The sequence below is a fragment of the Barbus barbus genome (assembly GCF_936440315.1).
Source record: "Barbus barbus genome assembly, chromosome: 49".
Classification (NCBI taxonomy): Eukaryota; Metazoa; Chordata; class Actinopteri; order Cypriniformes; family Cyprinidae; genus Barbus; species Barbus barbus.
The window spans coordinates 16,606,478-16,629,109 of record NC_136727.1 but is presented as its reverse complement, the minus strand read 5'-3'; the positions used below and the strand labels follow the sequence as shown (position 1 = coordinate 16,629,109).

The window sequence follows — 22,632 nt, the reverse complement described above, 5'->3', positions numbered from 1 at the left end:
CATGAAAGCAAAATGTCATGCTAAACCACATAAAAAGCACCTACAGTATTAACCAATGAGGAGTGAAAGATGCGTCTCCCTGCCTTTTCCCAGGGACATTTTCAGAGAAGATTAATACTCCCAGTGGTTACTAATACCAACCATGCTGACCAACACTTGAATCCACATACTGTTCAACTCATGCTGTGAGTTTGCCCACCTTGTGCAGCTCAAACGGTGTGGGCGACAGGATGTCCTGGATCTCTTCTTTGATCCTCCGTGACTCCCAGGTCTTCTCGGACACGCGGAGCGTGCTCTTGTTCTTGGTTTCGTTGAAGAGATGCGGGGCTTTTCTCAGAGGGCTGAGGTGAGGTTGGTTGACCATCTCGCCGTGGGCCTTTCCACCCTCTACACCCAAACTCAGGGCACTGCCGGTCATTATCGACGCCTACAGGTGGAACACAACCACAAACATTGATTCCTGCTTTCTCACAAGCCAACGTTCCCCAGTGTTTTGAACTCTTGTCATGTGAAAGGGCCTTTAGGCCACATTGTTTTAATAGGGAGCCTCTGATTAGGCTCTCATTAAGCAATTGTCTCATTTAATAAAACCCTATTAACCAGAGGACGTGAAGCCCATCCTCATTTACCTTTAATGAGCTCCAGATCCATTTATTTCCAATGAGCTGCGACTGAAATGTGTGCTAATTGTGAGTGCTGGCATTTGTGGCTCTTTGAAGCTGCAATTCAATGGGTTTACTAACTCAATCCAAGACACATAGGATCAGCGTGGATATACGCTTATGAAATTGCTTTTGTACAAGAAATTGCAGATTACTTGGAAAGCTGCAGTCCATTACGCCTTCATGACATAATTTGAGATATGTGCTGGCTTGCATTTACAGTAATACGTGATTTTGGGAACGTAACTACAACAGATACTTCTGTAAAGTCCCTCAGAAACCACAAAGCAGCAATTCTCTTAACCTTTGTTTTGTGCTGAACATTGTTTACATAATTTAAAGATGACTGGCCTTTTAAATATTGCTTGTAAATCTCTCATAAAGCTACTGTATATTATCACCAGCTTTTTAATTCAAACTTTCTGTCAACTTCTCTTCTTCGATTTAACACAAGTTTTGTTTATTTTGGAACTGGTTGATCATTGATCTGAGCTTATGTGTGTGTGTGCATGTGTGTGTGTTAGCTAAACTTTGGTTAGTTGCTATGGTCAAAATTTGTATAGTTTATAATAAATGGAAGTTGAAATAAATGGAAAACTATAAAAACTTCAAAACAAACAAAATACTACAAATGACAAAAACTACTGAATGTTTAATCAAATTTAAAATAAAAATGAAAAATATATTTAAAAAGTTCACCTTGACTGAATAAAAAGAGGTATAGAAACCACTTTCATTTAGAAATTGCTTGTAAATTTCCCAATTACAAAGACATGGCAAGTAACACATGGAATTGAACTGTACATTTTTAAGTAGAAAGACTAATATAGTGTTTTTCTTGTAAAATGTACTCTAGTAATCTTTTAACATAGTGTTCATGTCGTCTCAAACCCGTATGTGTCACGGTGCACACAACGGGGAGGAACGAGGAACACGAGACGAGGAGTAAACTCAAATTAAACAGTCTTTAATACAATCCATCAGGGCAAGACAAGGCAGGGCTGACACAGAAAAACCAGGAGTAACGAGTAGACCAGATGAAAACTAACTGAACAGTCAGGAACTTAAATACAAGGGATAGTAACAGATAATAACTAAAACCCAGCTGGAACACAATTAACTAATAATCACACTAAACGAGGACAGGAAAATAACCATATAAGGACACAAGAGGCGGGAAACACACGACACAGGACGGACAGTATGACTGACTTTATTCTATACAGCACAAAAAGAGGCATTGTGAAGCATGTACAGGCTGCTCCTGCTATAAAAAATAAATAAAGTTCTGCCAAATATAATTTATATGACTAGATATAAACGTGCAAATACTTTACAATATTTATATAAAAATATTAATTTATTTTTTAGTAAATTAAGTTTTAGTTATTTTGCATGTGCATTGCCATTTTTCATTAGATTTCGTTGTTTTTTCAATATTTCTAGTTAGCTTTAATTTTTCAGAATTTTACTACTTCAAGGAAATTATGACTTCAACCAAAATATGAAATTTTGCCTTGCCAACTAACTAAAATAAGTCTAAATCTAAGTTTTTCATCTAATATTTATATTTTATTTTAGCTTTATTTCATAATTTTAAATGTCCATTTACTTATTTATTTATCTATTTTTGGTTACGATTTATATTGTGTCCCTGTTGCAGTGTAATTATACATTTAAACACCGAGTAATATTAATTAACTACATGTACTTACTATAGGGTTAGGGTTAGGATGAGGGTTTGGCTTAGGGTTTCTTGCATGCAATTATGCATAATTTATTGTTATTATTATAGTAAATACATGCAACGTGTACACCTTAAAATATAAGGTGTAATAGCACAATTCCAGTTACTAACATTGTATATTTATTGGGGGTTTATTTCTATTTCTATTTATTAATAATTTCACATTGAACTGTTTACTGTTTAACAAAATACATTTGATATCACTGACATGAAACCTGGAACGACTTGCCTATCCACTGCATATATCTGAATAAACGTGGATGCAAATTATATTTAAATTTCAGTATGTTGCACACACAAAGCTACAATGCGGCTTCAGAAAACTTGATTCACTGCTATAATACTGCCATTCACTACTGAAAAGAGTGCCAGGACAGGACCAAACATCTCCTTTTGTGTTCCACGGAAAACATAAAGTCAAGTATCGATGAAGAAACATGTCATCCATGTCTGACCTCGCTAGCCAGTGTCATCAAACATCTGATAAAAACATTTCCCCATGCTTTCGTAACTCTCCTCAGTTGGTTGTGTAAGAACAGAGCTCATTGTTTTGAGCAAGCAGGCGTGAAATGAGCCATCAGTCAGTATGCAGAGGCTTTGTGGGATTTTGTGGTGACAGGAGTGTAGTGCTTGGTGAATTTAAAGGGAATTCACAAGAATGATCTGCGAATGCTGGTGGCGGTGTGTATTTGCATTCGCTGTCTGTGGTGTTTTAGCACTCCACTCACTACAGGAATTATGTAAATAAGGTAAGGGTACAAACACAGGTCAAAAAATTCCTCATTTTGCAGGCCAGATTTGAGTGCTCGGTTGTGGAGGACGCGGCAGACTACCACAATCTGACATGATTTACTGGGACTGTACAGCATTGCTCAACTGCTGAACTCCAAAGAGTTTTGAGTCATTCAATTAAGCATGTGCCTTTTTATTATTTTTAATTATTATTATTTTAACACATTTAAAGAAAAATAATACATAATCTCAAGTTAAATTAATTATTTAAAAAAACTAAAAAACTATTTGTTTTCAAATTTATCCTCCTATACCTTTAAGCAAACAACATTACTTTTCTATAAAAAGTAGAAAAATACTGTTATTTTTCCTATTGTTTTTGACAGATTATATATATATATATATATATATAAAATAATAACAATTGTATACACTTTCTCTTTATTCTCTTCATTTAAAATGACATAAGTTTTGAGATATACAAGTACGATGGAGAAGGATTTAAAACAGAATTATTAATTGTCTGTTTTCTTAATCAAAACATAAATGAGATTGTTTTCACATGAATGGAAAAAAAATTATTTTACAAAAATATCTGCCATTTTAAATACTAATATTTCAATAGAATTTATTTGACTAAATAGACAGACATGTAAAATGTATATAAAACATACATTCAAATATTAACATGTATATATTTTTATTTTTTAGATTTCGTTTTCATTTATTTTAAGTTTTAGTAATTTTATGAGCTCTGTCATTTTCATTAGTTTTTGTTACTTTGAAATATTTCTATTTAGCTTTATTTTTTCAGAATTTTAGTACTTTAACTTAAAAATCTGAGATTGAATTTCAAAATTTTTGAAAGTTTTTCATCAAATATTTATATTTCATTTTGTTTTGATTCATGCTTTATTCCATAATTTTTATATCTCTGTTTTTTCTTTCATAATTTTTCCAGACTTTTCACAGACTATGGTGATGCAACTCCAGTTACTAAAATTGTAAATTTATTGTTTTTTAATATTTTTTTATTTGCTTTTAAATTTAATACACATTTATATGACTATTCTTGTATTTCTTATATATATACACACATATATATTACATACAGTTGAAGTCAAGACTTTACATACACCTTTCAGAATCTGCAAAATGTAATTTATTTTCCCCAAAATAAGAGGGATCATACAAAATGCATGTTATTGTTTATTTAGTACTGATCTGAATGAGATATTTCACATAAAAATGTTTACATATAGTCCACAAGAGAAAATAATAGTTGAATTTATAAAAATGTTCAAAAGTTTACATACTCTTGATTCTTAATACTGTGTTGCTACCTGAACGATCCACAGCTGTGATTTTTTGTTTAGTGATAGTTGTTCATGAGTCCCTTGTTTGTCCTGAACAGTTAAACTGCCTGCTGTTCTTCAGAAAAACCCCTCAGGTCCCACAAATTCTTTGGTTTTCCAGCATTTTTGTGTATTTGAACCATTTCCAACTATGACTGTATGATTTTGAGATCCATCTTTTCACACTGAGGACAACTGAGGGACTATGATGCAACTATCACAGACGGTTCAAACGCTCACTGATGCTCCAGAAGGAAAAAACATGCATTAAGAGCCGGGGCGTGAATTTGAAGATCAAGGTAAATTTAACTTAATTTGTCTTCTGGAAAACATGTAAGTATCTTCTGTAGCATCTGAAGGGCAGTACTAAATGAAAAAATATGATATTTAGTAGGGATGTAACGGTATGAAAATTTCTAATCACGATTATAGTGACCAAAATTATCACGGTTATCAGTATTATCACGGTATTGTTAAAATGTGCTGGAGATGTTCAAAAAGTACCGAAACATAAATCACTTCACCAAGTTTCATACTTAAAAATCAACAAACAGCAAATAAAATGACTTTTTGTTTGCATAATCACTAAAACAATAACATTACCAGTGAGGTCTGGATTTTAAATGACAATTTGACTGACAACAGTTTAATAGCATGTTCAAATAAATAATGTAAATGTTCAAATAAAGCTTTGAAAAAGTTTAACATAAAGGTAGACCACACATTTCAGCCTTTAAAGAAAAGGGTTAAATTAAAATGATAATTAATAAATGATTATATGTATTTTATCTGCTCCATAAATAATTCTATATAGCATATCTGAATTGTTTAAGTTAAGTTTAAACAGTAAGTTTGTTTTTCATCAACCGGTTAAAATTTACAGCAGGTCATGCAAATTTGGTCAATTTTTTGGCCAGACAGAAACTGCACACAGACTGAATGTAAATAAGTGTCTGTAAATCCACTCTCTGGCAGCAGGTGGCGCTTTATACGGAAAAGCTGAATTACAGCTGATTCCTGTGAACTCCGCGAACACTTCCTTTAGGTATTACATGGAGCGAGCGAAGATGAGAACAAAATGCCATCAAATCGTTTCTGAAGACAGTCCGAACCTTCAGAGGTACATTCATATAATTAATTCATTGATATATTAATTTGTATAATTCCCTTAGCACTCTTTTAAAACCTCCCAGCTTTTCCGCCCTATTTTCACTCAGAACGAAACTACTCTGCTGCTGTGCGCACGTGAGACTGTTACTGAAAACTCTGCTTTATGCCGGACAGTATTTATTTATCGCGAGTTGTTTAAATCACGGTAATCGAATACGGTTTTAATGATAATTAAAATATGAAACGGTAATACTAACCGCGGGGAATTTTATCATGATTTATCGTCAAACCGGTAATCGTTACATCCCTAATATTTAGGCAAAGCAAGAAAAATGTACTTATCTTCATTCTGTTCAAAAGTTCTCAGGCTTCAAAAGGCTCTTAATGCATGGCTTTTCCTTCTGCATACCTTGGTTCAGTGGTTATTGGTTCAGTGGTTATTTGAGTTACTATTGCCTTTCTATCATCTCTAACCAGTCTGCCCATTCTCCTCTGACCTCTGACATCAACAAGGCATTTCATCCACACAACTGCCGCTCACTGGATATTTTCTCTTTTTCGGACCATTCTCTGTAAACCCTAGAGATGGTTGTGTGTGAAAATCCCAGTAGATCAGCAGTTTTTGAAATACTCAGACCAGCCCGTCTGGCACCAACAACCATTCTATGTTCAAAGTCACTTAAATCCCCTTTCTTCCCCATTCTGATGCTCGGTTTGAACTTCAGCAAGTCGTCTTCACCACATCTAGATGCCTGAATGCATTGAGTTGCTGCCATGTGATTGGCTGATTAGCAATTTGTGTTACCAAGCAATTGAACAGGTGTACCTAATAAAGTGGCCGGCGAGTACATGTATGTGTATATATATATATATATATATATATATATATATAGCTGAGTATTTGTAATTGCACAATTTAGATCTTTCTGTTTTAACAACTGTAATTAAGCCTTTGTCATTTTTTATTATTTATTTGTCATATTGTGACCTGCTATCGTGAAATGCTATCGTAGAAGTGATCTATTTCTATTGGATCAAACAGGAACTCAAAAATGATATTTGCAGTAGTTTCCATTCACAACTATAGAAGTTTGCCCCACTATGATGACTTCCGCTTCTTGAAATGTAAAAAAGGTCCATTAACATATTATTTCATGATATTTAATTAAATTGTGGTTGTGTTTAATGCATCAAATGACTCTTACATAACTGATATTGACGATCATCACACTACAAGTGCAAACTATCACCTTTTCTTCAGAGAAACGTTATCATTCTTCTTATTTGTTAATTTTTTTTCTATCTAATCCGTGAGGTGATTAAAGATTTTCTCATCATGGCAGCGGTTTACCTCGATCTCGCGCAGGAGCTCGGACTGGCCGCAGGTCTCCAGGTCTTCCAGGGCCTGGCACCAGAAATTGTCCTCCTGCTCCATCATAAGGCCATCGGCATGCGGCTGGCTGCTGTATCTGCGGCAGATGCACACATTACAGCCAATGACGCATGAGGCACTTCAGCTGGCACCCACATCCGGCTCTCTGGCACCAGCCTTGGCACGTTAAGACGGACCTCAGGGCTCGGTGGAGAGGAGCGTCCTGTGAGAGAAACTGAAGGCCTGAAGAACTGCTATTATATTAAAACTTTCCTTCATGAGTGGTGGTTCATCATGTATAAATTCAGAATAATGCATTAAAAACAAAAATAATGTAACATTTCATTCAAATAGAAGTAGAATTTTCTTTTTAAGGCACTGATAATTGGTTGTTAAGATGTTTTAAAAGACTGCTAGGTTGTAGAAAGCTAGACATACAAAAAGATCATTTGAGAGTAAAACTTAAAAAGTTACCACAGTCATTTAAAGGTAACAATTAGAGTTAATTTAGGATTATTTATATACTTTTATAGTTTTTAATAATATTCTGAATTTGTATTAACCGTTATTAGCATAATTAATAGTGTGTGTCTATATATATATATATATATATATATATATATATATATATATAGCTATATATATACACACACACACACATACACACATACAGTGGTTTTAACTAAATACTAAAATTATTGAAAATAAATAAGACTAATTTAATATAAATGGAAAATAAAATTAAATCCAAATAATATATGAGCAAATAATACAAATAATAGTTAAATAGAGATTGTGTGACTAGATATATAGTCATGTAAAAAAATTGCAGACTTTAAACAAGCTTTTATTTACATATATATTATAATATTTTTTTTAATATATATTTTCTCGCCTCCGATCACTAAGTTAACAACTTTTCTATAAAAAGAAAGAAAAATTAAATACAGTTTTTTTTTTTTTTTTTTATGTGACAGAGATGTGCTACATAGATATGTTATGTATGACAAATTTGGTGAAGAATGAAATAAAAATATTAATGTTAAATCAAGAGTCAAAGGATGGAAGAGGAATTAAGAAAATCGAATACACCGAAAATTTATTTGAAATAAAATACTTATAAATAAGACTGATTTAGTGTGAATGGAAATAACAAATAAGCATCTTACAAAAAAAACAGCCTTTTTTAAACACCAAATATTTCATTTCTTTATATGACTAGAATATACAGACATGTAAAAACATATTTACTCTAAAATATTTAAGTTTCAGCTATTTATATGTCTATTTTTTTAAGTTTTATTTTAATAACAACAACACTGCACTCTTAAAAATAAAGGTGCTTCATGATGCCATAGAAGAACCTTTTTGTCTAAATGGTTCCATAAAGAGCCTTTAACATCTGAAGAACCTTTCTGTTTCACAAAAAGTTCTTTGAGGTCAAAGAAGATTCTTCCGATTATAAAAAGGTAAGGAAGAGATGGTTCTTTAAAGAACCTTTGACTGAACGGTTCTTTGTGGAACCAAAAATGGTTCTTCAATGCATCGCTTAAAGAACCTTTTGAAGCACCTTTATTTTTAAGAGTGTGAAAACAACACACTCTAATTCACGCTTGTGTACAGCGTCCTGTCTCACCCGGCAGCTTTGTCCCAGTCGTCTTCACTGAATCCTCCGTCACTGAAGGGATAGTTTTTGCGGCGGGACGGAGGAGGCGTGCTGTTCCTCTGCTTGCTGTTACGCCACTCGTGAGGGTGTAGCGCAATCCCAGCAGCCTGATGGGTGTAGGCACCTTCGGAGGAGCATCAGGTCATGTTTCACTGAGGCTGTCAGTAGATGTAACGAATATCGGGCCGTCGTGAGAAGAGTGAACTCACCTTGGCTGCTGTAACCGGCGTCGATTCCCGAGCCGTCCCACGACTCCATGGCCGAATCCACGCTGGGGATGGTGGTGGAATAAATGTCCGACAGTTTATTGGTCTTCTGCGAGTCGGTCATCTCATCCTCGTTATCGCTGAGCTCGGTATCCAGATCGTTCTCTTTATTTTTATCATCTGGAGCTGAAGGGGGAATGACAGTTATCTGATTATCAAATATGATGTTAGCAGAATAGCAACAAGATTGTGTGGAAACAGATTTAGATGCATGTATGTAAATGAGATGTAAAAGAGTCTGTGACCCTGAACCACAAAACCAGTCATAAGGGTATTTTTTTTTTTATTGAGATTTATACATAATCTGAAAGCTGAATAAATAAGCTTTTCATAGATGTATGGTTTGTTAGGATAATATTTGGCCGAGATACAACTATTTGAAAATCTGGAATCTGAGGGTGCAAAAACATCAAAATACTGAGAAAATCGCCTTTAAATCTGTTCAAATTAAGCTCTTAGCAATGCATATTACTAATCAAAAATTAAGTTTTGATGTATTTATGGCAGGAAATTGACAAAATATCTTCATGGAACATGATCTTTACTTACGGGCGAGGTGACGTATTGACCAGCTGGTATAAAAGCATGTGCGGAGAAACCGGCGGTCAGCTTTCTGTCATTCAGCTAAGCGCTCTGTGTCTTGTCTTATTTACTGTTGTCTGTCCGTTTTGCAAGGTCATGTCAAAAGGCTTTGTAAAACTAAGCATAGGAGAAGTGAGGCGCAATACGGGCTGTGTGTTCCTCCGTGCAAACGTTATTTGTGTACAGAGGATACACACGGCTTGTGTGTGCTTTGCTTGGGAGCGAGGCACGCGGAGGCAGCCCTCGAGGGGGCTGACTGTCCGCACTGCGAGGGTTTTCCTCTGCGTGTGCTTCGCTCCTGAAAGGCCCTCTTCCGCTGAGGCGGAGCGGAGGCGGCGCTCGTGGGGTTCGCAACGGGATCTAGCAGAGGGATCGGAGACGAGCGAGTCTCTATCTCCATCCTCACCTGCTGGATCCCGAGAGCGCAATACGAGCTGTGTGTTCCTCCCTGCAAACGTTTTTTGTGTGCGGGGGATACACACAGCTTGTGTGTGTTTGGTTCAGTACAAAACTCAAACAGCTTCGCCAGGCCAAAGAGGATGCTCACAGGAGTGGGACCAAAGCCTTGTACAAACAGGTCAAATACACACTGAACAGAAAGATAAGAGTGGCAAAGAAAAACTACTTTGAAAAGCTAAAAAACTGCTTTCAAGCAACGACTCTACATCAGTGTGGAAAGGCCTGAAAGCCATCACCAGTTACAAGACCCCTCCCCCCAGCACCGAGGCCAATCAACAACTGGCTGAAGACTTGAACAAGTTTTATTGCAGATTTGAAATACAAAAGCCTGGTCTGACACCCCACACCCACTCTGACCGTCTCAAAACATAGCCATCAACACCTTCCCCCTCCCTCCCCCCTACTGTTTCTCAGCCTGTAATCAAGATCTGTGAAGAAGATGTAAGCAAAGTCTTCAGGAAACAGAAGATAAGGAAAGCCAAAGGCCCAGATGGTGTCACTACAGCCTGCCTCAAAGCCTGTGCTGTCCAGCTATCATCCATCTTCACATTGATCTTCAGCAGATCACTGGAGCTGTGTGAAGTCCCCTCCTGCTTCAAACGCTCCACCATCATCTCTGTACCCAAGAAACCAAAAATCAAAGGACTTACTGACTACAGACCTGTTGCTTTAACGTCTGTGGTGATGAAGTCATTTGAGAGGCTCGTGTTGACTCACCTGAAGGACTTTACTGGTCCCTTGCTGGACCCCTGCAGTTTGCTTACCGAACAAACAGGTCTGTGGATGATGCCGTCAACATGGGACTGCACTTCATTTTCAAACATCTGGACAAACCAGGGACATATGCAAGGATCCTGTTTGTGGACTTCAGCTCCGCCTTCAACACCGTCATCCCGGACACCCTTCAGAATAAACTGACACAGCTCTCTGTCCCCACCTCCGTCTGTCAGTGGATCACCAGCTTCCTGACAGACAGGCAGCAGCTAGTGAGGCTGGGAAAACTCACATCCAACACCTGCACCATCAGCACTGGAGCTCCTCAAGGCTGCGTTCTCTCCCCACTGCTCTTCTCCCTCTACACGAACGACCGCACATCTAAAGACCCCTCTTTCAAACTTCTGACGTTTGCAGATGACACTACAGTCATCGGCCTCATCCAGGACGGTGACAAGTCTGCTTACAGACAGGAGTTTGAACAGCTAGCTGTCTGGTGCAGTCACAACAACCTGGAGCTCAACACGCTCAAAACTGTAGAGATGATAGTGGACTTCAGGAGAAACCCCCCTGCTCTCCCCCCACTCACCATCATGAACAGCACTGTGACTGCAGTGGAGTCATTCAGGTTCCTGGGCGCCACCATCTCCCAGGACCTGAAGTGGGATACTCACATCGACTCCATCGTGAAAAAGGCTCAGCAGAGATTGTACTTTCTTCGTCAACTGAAAAAGTTAAACCTGCCACAGGCGCACATAACACAGTTTTACTCTGCTGTTATTGAGTCGGTGCTCTTCTATAACTGTATGGTTTGGGTCAGCCAACAAATCAGATATAAGAAGACTGCAGTGGACTGTTAGGTCAGCAGAAAGGATCATCGGTGTCCACCTGCCCAGCCTTCAGGACTTGTACTACTCCAGAGTAAAGAAACGGGCAGGTAACATCATCACAGACCCTTCTCACCCTGGACACGACCTGTTTGCGCTTCTCCCCTCAGGCAGACGCTACAGATCTCTGTGCACTAGAACATCTAGGCATAAAAACATTTTTTTCCCCCATGCCATCTCCAGCCGAAACAACTAACACAGGAATTATTACCTGTGTTCTGTAATTAATGCCTGTAATTCATTCCCCATCTCTAATTATTCACTCTCTCCCTAGTACTTTGTAAATATATATGCATATTTTTTCTAAACAGCTGTATATATAGAGTAAATGAGGCACAAATCTATCTGTTAAGTCTTATTTAAATGTTTCTGTTCTCATGTCAGATATGTATGCATGTATGTACCAAGAGCTTCTTAAAAACAACAAATTCCTGGTGTGTTTGCGCACACTTGGCGAATAAAGCTGACTCTGATTCTGATATATTATATTACATTATATTATATATAATATAAACAAAACATATAAAATATACTGTATTTTTTCCCCCATAAAGAAAATAAGGCCTATTTTAGGACTATTACAGTTGTTTATAGTTAGAGACGTACTGTCGGTCTGTTTCTTGATCTTGAGGGTGACGGTTTCTCCTGCCATCTGCAGCAGGTGTATGGCTTCACTGAGCGGCTTCCCCTTCAGACTAACGCTGTTGATGGCAAGAATACGATCGCCAAAGTGAATGGCTCCAGTCCTGTGAGAACAGACAATAACCACACAATCATAAACTCTTAGGTGCTTCTTCAGCTGTGGACAATAAACCTTCTTAAAACAGACTTTCAAAATCGACACCAGAGAAACAAAGTGTCCACAACTGAAGAAACAACTTTATATTTCTGAGTGCACTTTAAAGGATTGCATATTTGGAGCTCACATTACCAATACATGTTTGGCCTCAGTAGGTGTGTGTGTGTGTGTGTACGGTAGAGTCTTTAATGGTCAATTCATACAGAAAACTGCCTTTTATCAGGATCAGCAAATAAATGTAATAACCCATTAACTGAATGAGAACCTGGCATATCATTTTAGAATCACAAACACCGTTTGTGCAAACTGAACTGAACACAGTTATGAGTATAAAACTCTAGCAGGGCTATCAACATCAACAAATGACAAAAACCATTCATAAAATCATTATGACTTGTGTGCTATATACTACTTCTACTAATAATATATTTGTATTTTAAGCAAACATTTTTAATATGACAGAATAAACTATTATCCTTTGAACTATTTATAACAATATTTATAATAACTAGTTATAACAATATTTAATTCATAATTAAACGCTAATAAGATAATGCTATAATGCAAACATTCTTCCTCTTCTTCTTCTTCTTCTTATTATTATTATTAATAATAATTATAATAATAATAAATTTAATCTAAATTTAAGTATTCTATTCAAATAAAAATTTAATTTTATTTATTACCTTATTATTATTATATTTATTATTATTATTACTACTACTACTGTTAATTATGAGTAATCAATAATTCCAAATTGACTAGTTTTATTAACATAACCATTCATTATTGTTATTTTTATTATTATAATTGTGATATTTTTAAATTATATTATTTTAATTATTAATTATTATAATTATTATTATTTTTTAATTATATTATTATTATTGCCACTGTTAATTGTGTAAATAATTATGAGTCAGAAAGAGAGCGGACAGCATGAGCGTATCTAGTTTGAGGGCAGCTGAGGTGGATACATGTGGATATGTGAAGCCAAACACACCAAATGTGGATGAAACTGTGCAGGAAAAAACAGACAATTTTCTGCTGAGCAGTGATAAATTAGGAAATATGCTTTAAGTCATACTGGTGAGATTAGATTGATTGAGCTCTGTAACATCGCTCCGCTCGGTCTCACGTCTTGTGTGTTTGGCGTCCCGTATGGGGAGGTTTAGGGTGGATCTGTGTCCTGTGGCTCACCTCTCAGCGAGACCCCTTTTGGTCAGGCCTGAGATGATGATGGGGTCGAAGGGCTCCTCGGTGCCGGAGATGGTGATGCCCAGTGGGCCGCCGTAGCGCTTCAGCTCCACCGTGTAGATGATGGAGCCGGACGACTCCTGCTCGTCTGGACAGAGGACACACTTCTGCTGTCACATACAGGTACATCTCAAAAAATTTGAATATCGTGAAAAAGGTCAATATTTTTTGTCACTCATTTCAGAAAGTGAAACCCATATATAGATTCATTACACATAGAGTGAAATATTTAAAGCCTTTAATTCTTCAAATTTTGATGATTATGGCTTACAGATAATGAAAATCCAAAATTCAGTGTCTCAAAAATTAGAATATAAGATCAATAAAAATATGATTTTATATTAATATATTTTTTATATTAATATACATGACATTTTAAACAAATGAAACCAGCATCTCCATAAAGCTTGTCAGCAGAAGGAAGCATGAAGTGCTCTAAAATTTCCTGGTATATGGCGGCGTTGACTGTGGACTTCAGAAAACACAGTGGACCAACACCAGCAGATGACATGGCAGCCCAAATCATCACTGACTGTGGAAACTTCACACTGGACTTCAAGCAACATGGATTCTGTGCCTCTCCACTCTTCCTACAGACTCTGGGACCTTGATTTCCAAATGAAATGCAAAATGTGCTTTCATCTGAAAAGAGGACTTTGGACCACTGAGCAACAGTCCAGTTATTTTTCTCCACAGCCCAGGTAAGACGCTTCTGACGTTGTTTCTGTTTCAGAAGTGGCTTGGTAGCCCTTTTCCTGAAGATGTCTGAGCGTGGAGACTCTTGATGCACTGACTCCAGCTTCAGTCCACTCCTTGTGAAGCTCTCACAAGTGTTTGAATCAGCTTTGCTTGACAGTATTCTCAAGCTTGCGGTCATCCCTGTTGCTTGTGCACCTTTTCCTGCCCAAATTCTTCCTTCCAGTCAACTTTGCATTTAATATGCTTTGATACAGCACTCTGTAAACAGCCGCAGCTTTCAGTAATGCCCCTCTGTGACTTACCCTCTTTGTGGAGGGCGTCAATGTTCGTCTTCTGGATCATTGCCAAGTCAGCAGTCTTCCCCATTATTGTGGTTTCAAAGAACAAGAGATACCCTGAATTTATACTGTAGGGATGGTCATTAATTGAAACTCAAATGTAAATATTCTAATATTTTGAGATACTGATTTTTGACTTTCATGAGCTGTAAGCTCTAATCATCAAAATTAAAACAAAAAACTTTTGAAATGTTTTACTTTATATGTAATGAACCTAAAATATATGAAAGTTTCACTTTTTGAAATAAGTTACACGAAAAAACTTATTCACGATATTCAATTTTTTTTAGATGTACCTGTATCATTTGGAGGACGCTAGATTCATCTGTCATGCATTCTTATCAACATATTATGAATATTCAATGAATAATTTAACATTGTTAACAGAAGAGCTCGGTGTTTACATTTTCTCTCGATTCGCTCTTGGAGCTGCAAAACAGGTCAAACAAAGACATTTTCATTTAAAAGCAACAATAAGACGCTTGAATCAATTGCTCTGCTGCTCTGATCACAGACTGTGTTTTACCTCATAACAGAAAAACAGCTTTTCTAGCAACATGCTAAATGACTGATCTCTGTCTGTCATGTCAACAAAAAGTTACTACATAATTCCCATTTGTGTCATTTGTATAGTTTTGAATAGTTTACAATTGTTCTGAAATGTGGAGATAGTAATAATAAAGAATGAGTAGGTGTGGCCAATGTTTGATGGACAGGATGTATTTGTCATTATTGTTGCGGCCTTTAACGATTTGGCATTGGAAGTAGATTTGCTGTAATATACTGTCACCTTGCGGTAAGACGTTGAATTACACATTGACATGCTTTCAGTATGATTTTCAAATTAGATGTTTAAAATCAAAATAGGGTTGGATGTTTTATTTTGGGTTGACTGATTGATTTTGGGATAACTTGGATTAGCCAACTGGGTCATATTTCATGTTTCATACTATATTTCTAACAGGCAAACACTAAACTAAACGTATTTATATTTTCTTTTGTATTTTCTTTTTGTATTTTATATTTATCAATATAAATGATAAAAAGGAACAAATAACAATTTAAAATATAAAAGTTTATATTTCTAAGAGGCAAAAACAACCATATACAAATAAAATATAAACAAATACAACTATAAAATATATTTCTAATGATATAAAATATAGTATTTTGCATAAAGAAAGCGTATTTGTGGACCACGGATATTTTTATGTAGGCCTACATAATGAGGATAATGCAATATTTACTTTTAAACCATGAACTCTTATCATCATGCTAAAACAAAATATAGATTTTATTTTTCTTTTATTTTAATCTTTATCATTTGGAATCATAATTGATACAAATGTAATGATGAATGAGAATTTTTTTTTAAACTTTATCATGAAATAAAAAAGGATTTACATTTCTAATAGTCTAAAATAACCATATTTTGTATAAGATACATAAATAAAATATACTATAAAACAGTATTTTGCATAAAGAAAGCCTATTTTTAGAACTATGAAAAAAAATGTATGCAATGTATGCAGTGAGGATAATAATGTACTATATTACTAAACCCTTATCATGATAATATTTGCCGTACTGTTTTTAATTTATGCTGAGATTCATTTAAAAGAAAAGTGCTTTTCATTAATGAATTATAACAGCATGAATCGCTTATGAAAATCATTAGAGAATATTAAGTTATCGACAGAAACTCATAACTCTGAAACATACAAATGCATTACAATAATGAGAATTTAGCAAATAATGGGAGGAAAATTACATCACAATGCAAAATAATGGCCCCTATATGATACTATGTCCAATTTCTTTCCTTTTAAATAAGAAATACAACATTCACAAGTTCTGGGCAGGCTCTGAAAATGCAGGTCACACACACCTGAGTTGTCCTCATCCTTGCGAATTTTGAGTTTGACCAGGTCTTCGCTCTGCTGAAGGATCTGGACGGCGTCCTCCATGGAGCTGTTCTCCAGACGGATGTTATCTATGGCCAGCAGCTTGTCTCCAGGCTCCAGAGTTCCTGTTCTGCAGGAAGAAACCATGAAACGCACCTCAGTCTCACAAACAAACACTGAACACATCTGTGGAGTGAGCCAACAACTAAGTGTGTACTTCACTTTCTGCAACACAAAGTTGCAAAGATGTTTTTCAACAAACAAGAAAAGGCATTTATATTTCTAAGAGACAAAAACAAGAATATAAATGCATTCTAAAATATTTATATATATATATATATATATATAATTTTGGTTATAAAATATACATTTTAAATTAAAAAAGCACAAAAAGAGAGCACACTACTTCCCAGTTATACAGTAATATATATGGAGTTTGTCTCCCCCCACAGGATATTACAAATACATATTTAGCATTTTGTTCCTGCATTTATAATTAATTAAAATATGTTAAATATTTCAGCATCAGATATGTTTCAGTTGTTATTTTACATATTCTAAACATGATTACTATTATAACATAATTTATATTATAAATATAAATGTATGATGGTAAGTATAATAAAGTATTTTAAAAATAAAAATAAAATATATATATGTGACCCTGGACCTATTTGAAAATCTAGAATCTGAGGGTGCAAAAATCTAAATATTGAGTAAATCGCCTTTAAAGTTGTCTAAATTATGTTCTTAGCAATGCATATTACTAATCCAAAAATTTGACTTATACAATGTACTTTTGGCTATTACTACAAATATACCTCGGCGACTTAAAACTTAAGTTTTGTGGTCCAGGGTCACGTATATAAAAAAAAAAAAAAAAAAAAAAAAAAAAAAAAAAAAAAAAATATATATATATATATATATATATATATATATATATATATATATATATATATATATATATATATATATATATATATATATATATATATATATATATATATATAAGGATTACAAAAATTAGGATTTTAGGGTTAGGAAAAATAACAATTATAATAAAATATAAACAATTATTAAAACAATGATATAAAGATAAATGTAATAAAATAATAATAAATATAAAATTTTATATTTAATATAGATACAATAAACAGATTTATATTAGAAATAAAATATTATAATAAAACTAAAAAAAAATTATGAAATAAAATAATAGGGATTTATATTTTAGAAGGCAAAACAGTAAAATAAAATAAAACAAATGGACATTACTATGGGACAAAATAATTGTATAAAAATAAATATAATCAAATTTCTATGAGTAAAAACATTTTTATATGAAGTGCAAAAATGAATTTAAAAAGGTTTAGTAAATGATTTGAATATCTAAGAGGCAAAGCAAATAATTTAACATAAAGAAAGCATATTTATAGGCTCATGAACATTTCCATTCATAAGTGTTTCTGCCCGTATTGTTAAGTGTTTATCCATACCTGTGTGCCATGCTGCCTTTTTTAATGTCAGATATGATAAGAGGCTCTCCTGGTTTCTTACTGGCTGTGAAAAGATGGGAAAACACATCAACTGTACAGTGTTTCAGCATTTCACACACACACACACACACACACACACACACACACACTAAAACACACCCCCACAAACACGGGCAAAAATGGAAACTCTTATCTGGATCCAGCATGAGCGTGAGCCAGACGTTCAGAGAGAATATTTTGCACAGATGGAATAAAACATTTTAAGAGCAGAGTTCAATAACAAGTGTAAAAACTCCCAGCATCCAGTGGCAGTGTGTCTTTTATTTATACACAGTGGCATGCGGACGTTTGGGAAACCCTTGCAGAATATATGAAAATGTGAATAATTTTAACAAAATAAGAGAGATCATACAAAATGCATGTTATTTTTTATTTAGTACTGTCCTGAGCAAGATGTTTTACATAAAATATGCTTACATATAGTCCACAATACAAAAAAAAATAGCTGAAATTATTAAAATAACCCCGTTCAAAAGTTTGGGAACCCTTGGTTCTTAATACTGTGTTTGATAACCTGGATAAAGTTTTTTTGTTTTGTGTTGGTTGTTCATCATGAGATTGGGGGGGGTTATATATGCATCTTTTGCATATATAACCCTTTCCAGCAGTGACTGTGTGTTATTTTAACAATTTCAGCACTTTTTTTGTCTTGTGGACTATATGTAAATATCTTTTATGTAAAATCTCTCACTCAGCACAGTGCTAAATAAAAAATAACATGCATTTTATATGATCTCTCTTATTTTGTTAAAATTATTCAAATTTTCACAGATTCTGCAAGGGGTTCCCAAACTTTCGCATGCCACTGTATATATATATATATATATATATATATATATCTTTGTGTAGAGGTCGACCGATATGGGTTTTTCTCTGGCCGATGCCGATATTTACAAATCAGGGCAGCGGATTGCCGATATATGATGCCGATTTTTGGCTCGATATGTTGGCCGGTTTTCTTTCTTTTTTTCTTCCCTTCATCTCAGGGATGTTAATTTTAACCGGTTAACCGTTAACCGACCATAAGAATTTTGACCGATTAATACAATCAGTTTTTGTTTTCAGTAATTTATCAAAATATTTAAAAAGGTTTGCTGCATGGTTAAAATATGCTGTGTGTATACATTTTTTTGTTTTTTTAGAGAGAGAGAGAGAGAGAGAGAGAGAGAGAGAGGAAGAGGGAAAAAGTCATGTATAAGTCGCATTTTATTATTTCATTAAGATATAGGCCTAATGCCGACACACAATGTTTACAAACATTATAATAAACACAAATCTGTCTATACAAAATACAGACAGCACGTTACATGTCCCACCAGAGACCATAATATATTGGATCATTGTTATACAATAATTAAAGATGCATATCACTCTGTCCCACGGGCAGCTCTGGGGCTCTCTGATCGCTGTTTGGTTCATCTCATACCGACCTATAGGCAAAAACTTAAATCTTCTAAACCTGTTTTAAGAACTGTTAAAAGATGGACTAATGAAGCAGAGCAAGATTTAAAAGCTTGTTTTGACCTCATTGATTGGAGTGTTTTTGAAGCTGCTGCCACCGATCTGGACGAGCTCACAGAGACTGTAACATCATATATCAGTTTCTGTGAAGATATATGCCTCCCCACCAGGACATTCTTATCATTCAATAATGATAAACCGTGGTTTACTGGGAAACTCAAACAGCTTCGTCAGGCCAAAGAGGACGCTTACAGAAGTGGGGATAAAATCTTGTATAACCAGGCCAGGAACAGACTAACAAAGGAGATCAGAGTGGCTAAAAAGAACTACTCTGAGAAGTTGAAAAAATAACTTTCAGCAAAAAACGATCCAGAGTCAGTATGGACTGGTCTGAGGAACATCACCATGTACAAGACACCACCCCCACAGTCTGTGGAGAATCAACAACTGGCTGATGATCTCAATGTGTTTTACTGCCGATTTGAAAAGGCCAGACTGACACCCAGCACCCGCTCTGATCTGCACTTCACACATTCACCTTCCCCCCCTGCAACCCCCCTTACTCCCTCCCCCACCATTCTACCTGCATTTAAAGTCTGTGTAGAGGATGTGAACCGGGTCTTCAGAAAACAGAAATCTAGGAAAGCTTCAGGACCAGACGGTAATTCACCTGCCTGTCTAAAAGTATGTGCTGACCAATTGGCCCCCATCTTTACACAGATCTTCAACAGATCTCTGGAGCTGTGCGATGTTCCCTGCTGCTTCAAACGCTCCACCATCATTCCCGTCCCCAAAAAGCCCAAAATCACTGGACTTAATGACTACAGACCTGTCGCACTCACGTCTGTGGTCATGAAGTCACTTGAGAGACTGGTCCTGGCCTACCCGAAGGACATCACTAGACCCTTGCTGGATCCTCTTCAGTTTGCCTACAGAGCAAACAGGTCTGTGGATGACGCTGTCAATATGGGACTGCATTACATCCTGCAACACCTCGACAAACCTGGGAATTATGCAAGGATCTTATTTGTGGACTTCAGCTCGGCCTTCAATGCCATCATACCTGACCGTCTCTCAGACAAACTGAGACAGCTCTCTGTGCCCTCCTCCATCTGTCAGTGGATCACCAGCTTCCTGACAGACAGGCAGCAGCTAGTGAGGCTGGGAAAACTCACATCCAGGACTCTCACCATCAGCACTGGCGCCCCTCAGGGTTGCGTTCTCTCCCCACTGCTCTTCTCCCTCTACACGAATGACTGCACTTCAAAGGACCCCTCGGTCAAGCTCCTGAAGTTTGCGGACGACACTATAGTCATAGGCCTCATCAAGGACGGTGACGAGTCTGCTTACAGACAGGAGGTTGAGCAGCTGGCTGTCTGGTGCAGTCTTAACAACCTGGAGCTTAACACGCTCAAAACTGTGGAGATGATATTGGACTTCAGGAGGAACCCCCCTTCTCCCCCCCACTCACCATCATGAACAGCACTGTGACTGCAGTGGAGTCATTCAGATTCCTGGGAACCACCATCTCCCAGGACCTGAAGTGGGACAATCACATTGACTCTACTGCGAAAAAGGCCCAGCAGAGGCTGTATTTCCTCCGCCAGCTAAGGAAGTTCAACCTGCCTCAGGAGCTGCTGAAACAGTTCTACTCTGCCATCTTTGAGTCTGTCCTATGTTCTTCTATAACTGTTTGGTTTGGTTCAGCTACCAAAACAGACATCAGAAGACTACAACGGACAGTTAGGACTGCTGAGAGGATTATCGGTGCCCCTCTGCCCAGCCTCCAAGAACTTTACACCTCCAGAGTGAGGAAAAGGTCTAAGAAAGTCACTCTAGACCCCTCACACCCAGCTCACTCTCTCTTTGTACGGTTGCCCTCTGGTCGGCGCTACAGATCACTGAGCACCAGAACAGCCAGACACAAGAACTTTTTTTTTCCCCCAGGCAGTATCCCACCTGAACAACACATAACACACCCCCCGGTACTGTACATCTGTAAATAACTCATCAAACCTTCATCTGCACATAGGACACATGCACATTCACAGTTCTGTCTATGGTCATGTCTCTTTTCTGTATATTTTTATTCTTTATTACTTTTGTTATTCTTAATTATTGTCTATTCTCTTCATTATTAGTGTTCTTTATCACCTTAATTATATGTTGTCTGCACTATGTTTGTACTTTCTGTACTGGAAGCTCCTAACACAAAGACAAATTCCTTGTGTGTGCAAACATACTTGGCAATAAAGCTCTTTCTGATTCTGATTCTGATGCTTTTCTTTCCGTGGAGTTTCGTGTTCTAATGTAAGTTTGCAACAAAGTCCAGCTCCGACTGCACTCGCTTCAAACTTCAACCAGACCAACTCCGCATCCTCAGCCAACGCCCAAGACGTCACTTCAAAGACTATTGAACTTCCAGCCAATCACTGGGACACTTCAGGGAACCCCCTTTCTGCAACGACGACACAAAGGAAACCTCTTAACACAGGCAAAGCAAGCAAGTACACCTCCAGGTTCTAACTGAATCAGGTGCATTTAATACCAATTTTAGCCTCATTGAGAAACTCAAAGCGAGGGTTAAATAAGTGATTGATGGTTGTTCAGGTCTATGCAATTGAACATATTGCTGTAAACTTGGGATATCACATTTCCATTCTCTTAAACTCATCCTTTCCTCACTTTCTCTCTTTCTGCAACGTGTGAATGTGTGAATGCTTGTGTTCATGTGTTAGATTAGTTTATGTCTTAGGTTTATATAAATAAAATCTTATTTATATTGAAAAGAGAAGTATCTTGTGTTTTCTGCTCACAAGTTAATGTCTTAATCTGCTGATTTTGTTACTGTGCTATTTAATAGTGTTTTCACTATATTTTGGATGTTAATATCCAGTACAGAGTTTGTTATACGGCTCGTTCAGTGAATTGCCGTAACAGTGAGTCTGTTCAAACCCCTATAAAATCATAAATGATTCCCTTTGAGCTAAATTAAACAATTTCTTTAAATTACATATTAATATTACTTTTATTACGTTACAGTTGGTTAGTAAGACTGTCACTCAG

The 22,632-nt window shown here is 36.2% G+C and overlaps 1 protein-coding gene across 1 annotated transcript in view; it reads right to left on the bottom strand.

Annotated features, from left to right (window-relative positions):
• The window catches only part of LOC306867623 (glutamate receptor-interacting protein 2-like), a gene marked incomplete at both ends in the record, with an annotated part of 143,733 nt that overhangs the window by 5,579 nt on the left and 115,522 nt on the right, over nt 1-22,632 (bottom strand). Inside the window, 8 exons of the mRNA XM_079413391.1 lie at nt 200-427; nt 6,958-7,075; nt 8,615-8,768; nt 8,854-9,036; nt 12,159-12,298; nt 13,552-13,696; nt 16,534-16,679; nt 18,046-18,109. Of these exons, the coding sequence (XP_079269517.1) occupies nt 200-427; nt 6,958-7,075; nt 8,615-8,768; nt 8,854-9,036; nt 12,159-12,298; nt 13,552-13,696; nt 16,534-16,679; nt 18,046-18,109 (1,178 nt within the window). The remainder of the gene's footprint in view (nt 1-199; nt 428-6,957; nt 7,076-8,614; nt 8,769-8,853; nt 9,037-12,158; nt 12,299-13,551; nt 13,697-16,533; nt 16,680-18,045; nt 18,110-22,632) is intronic.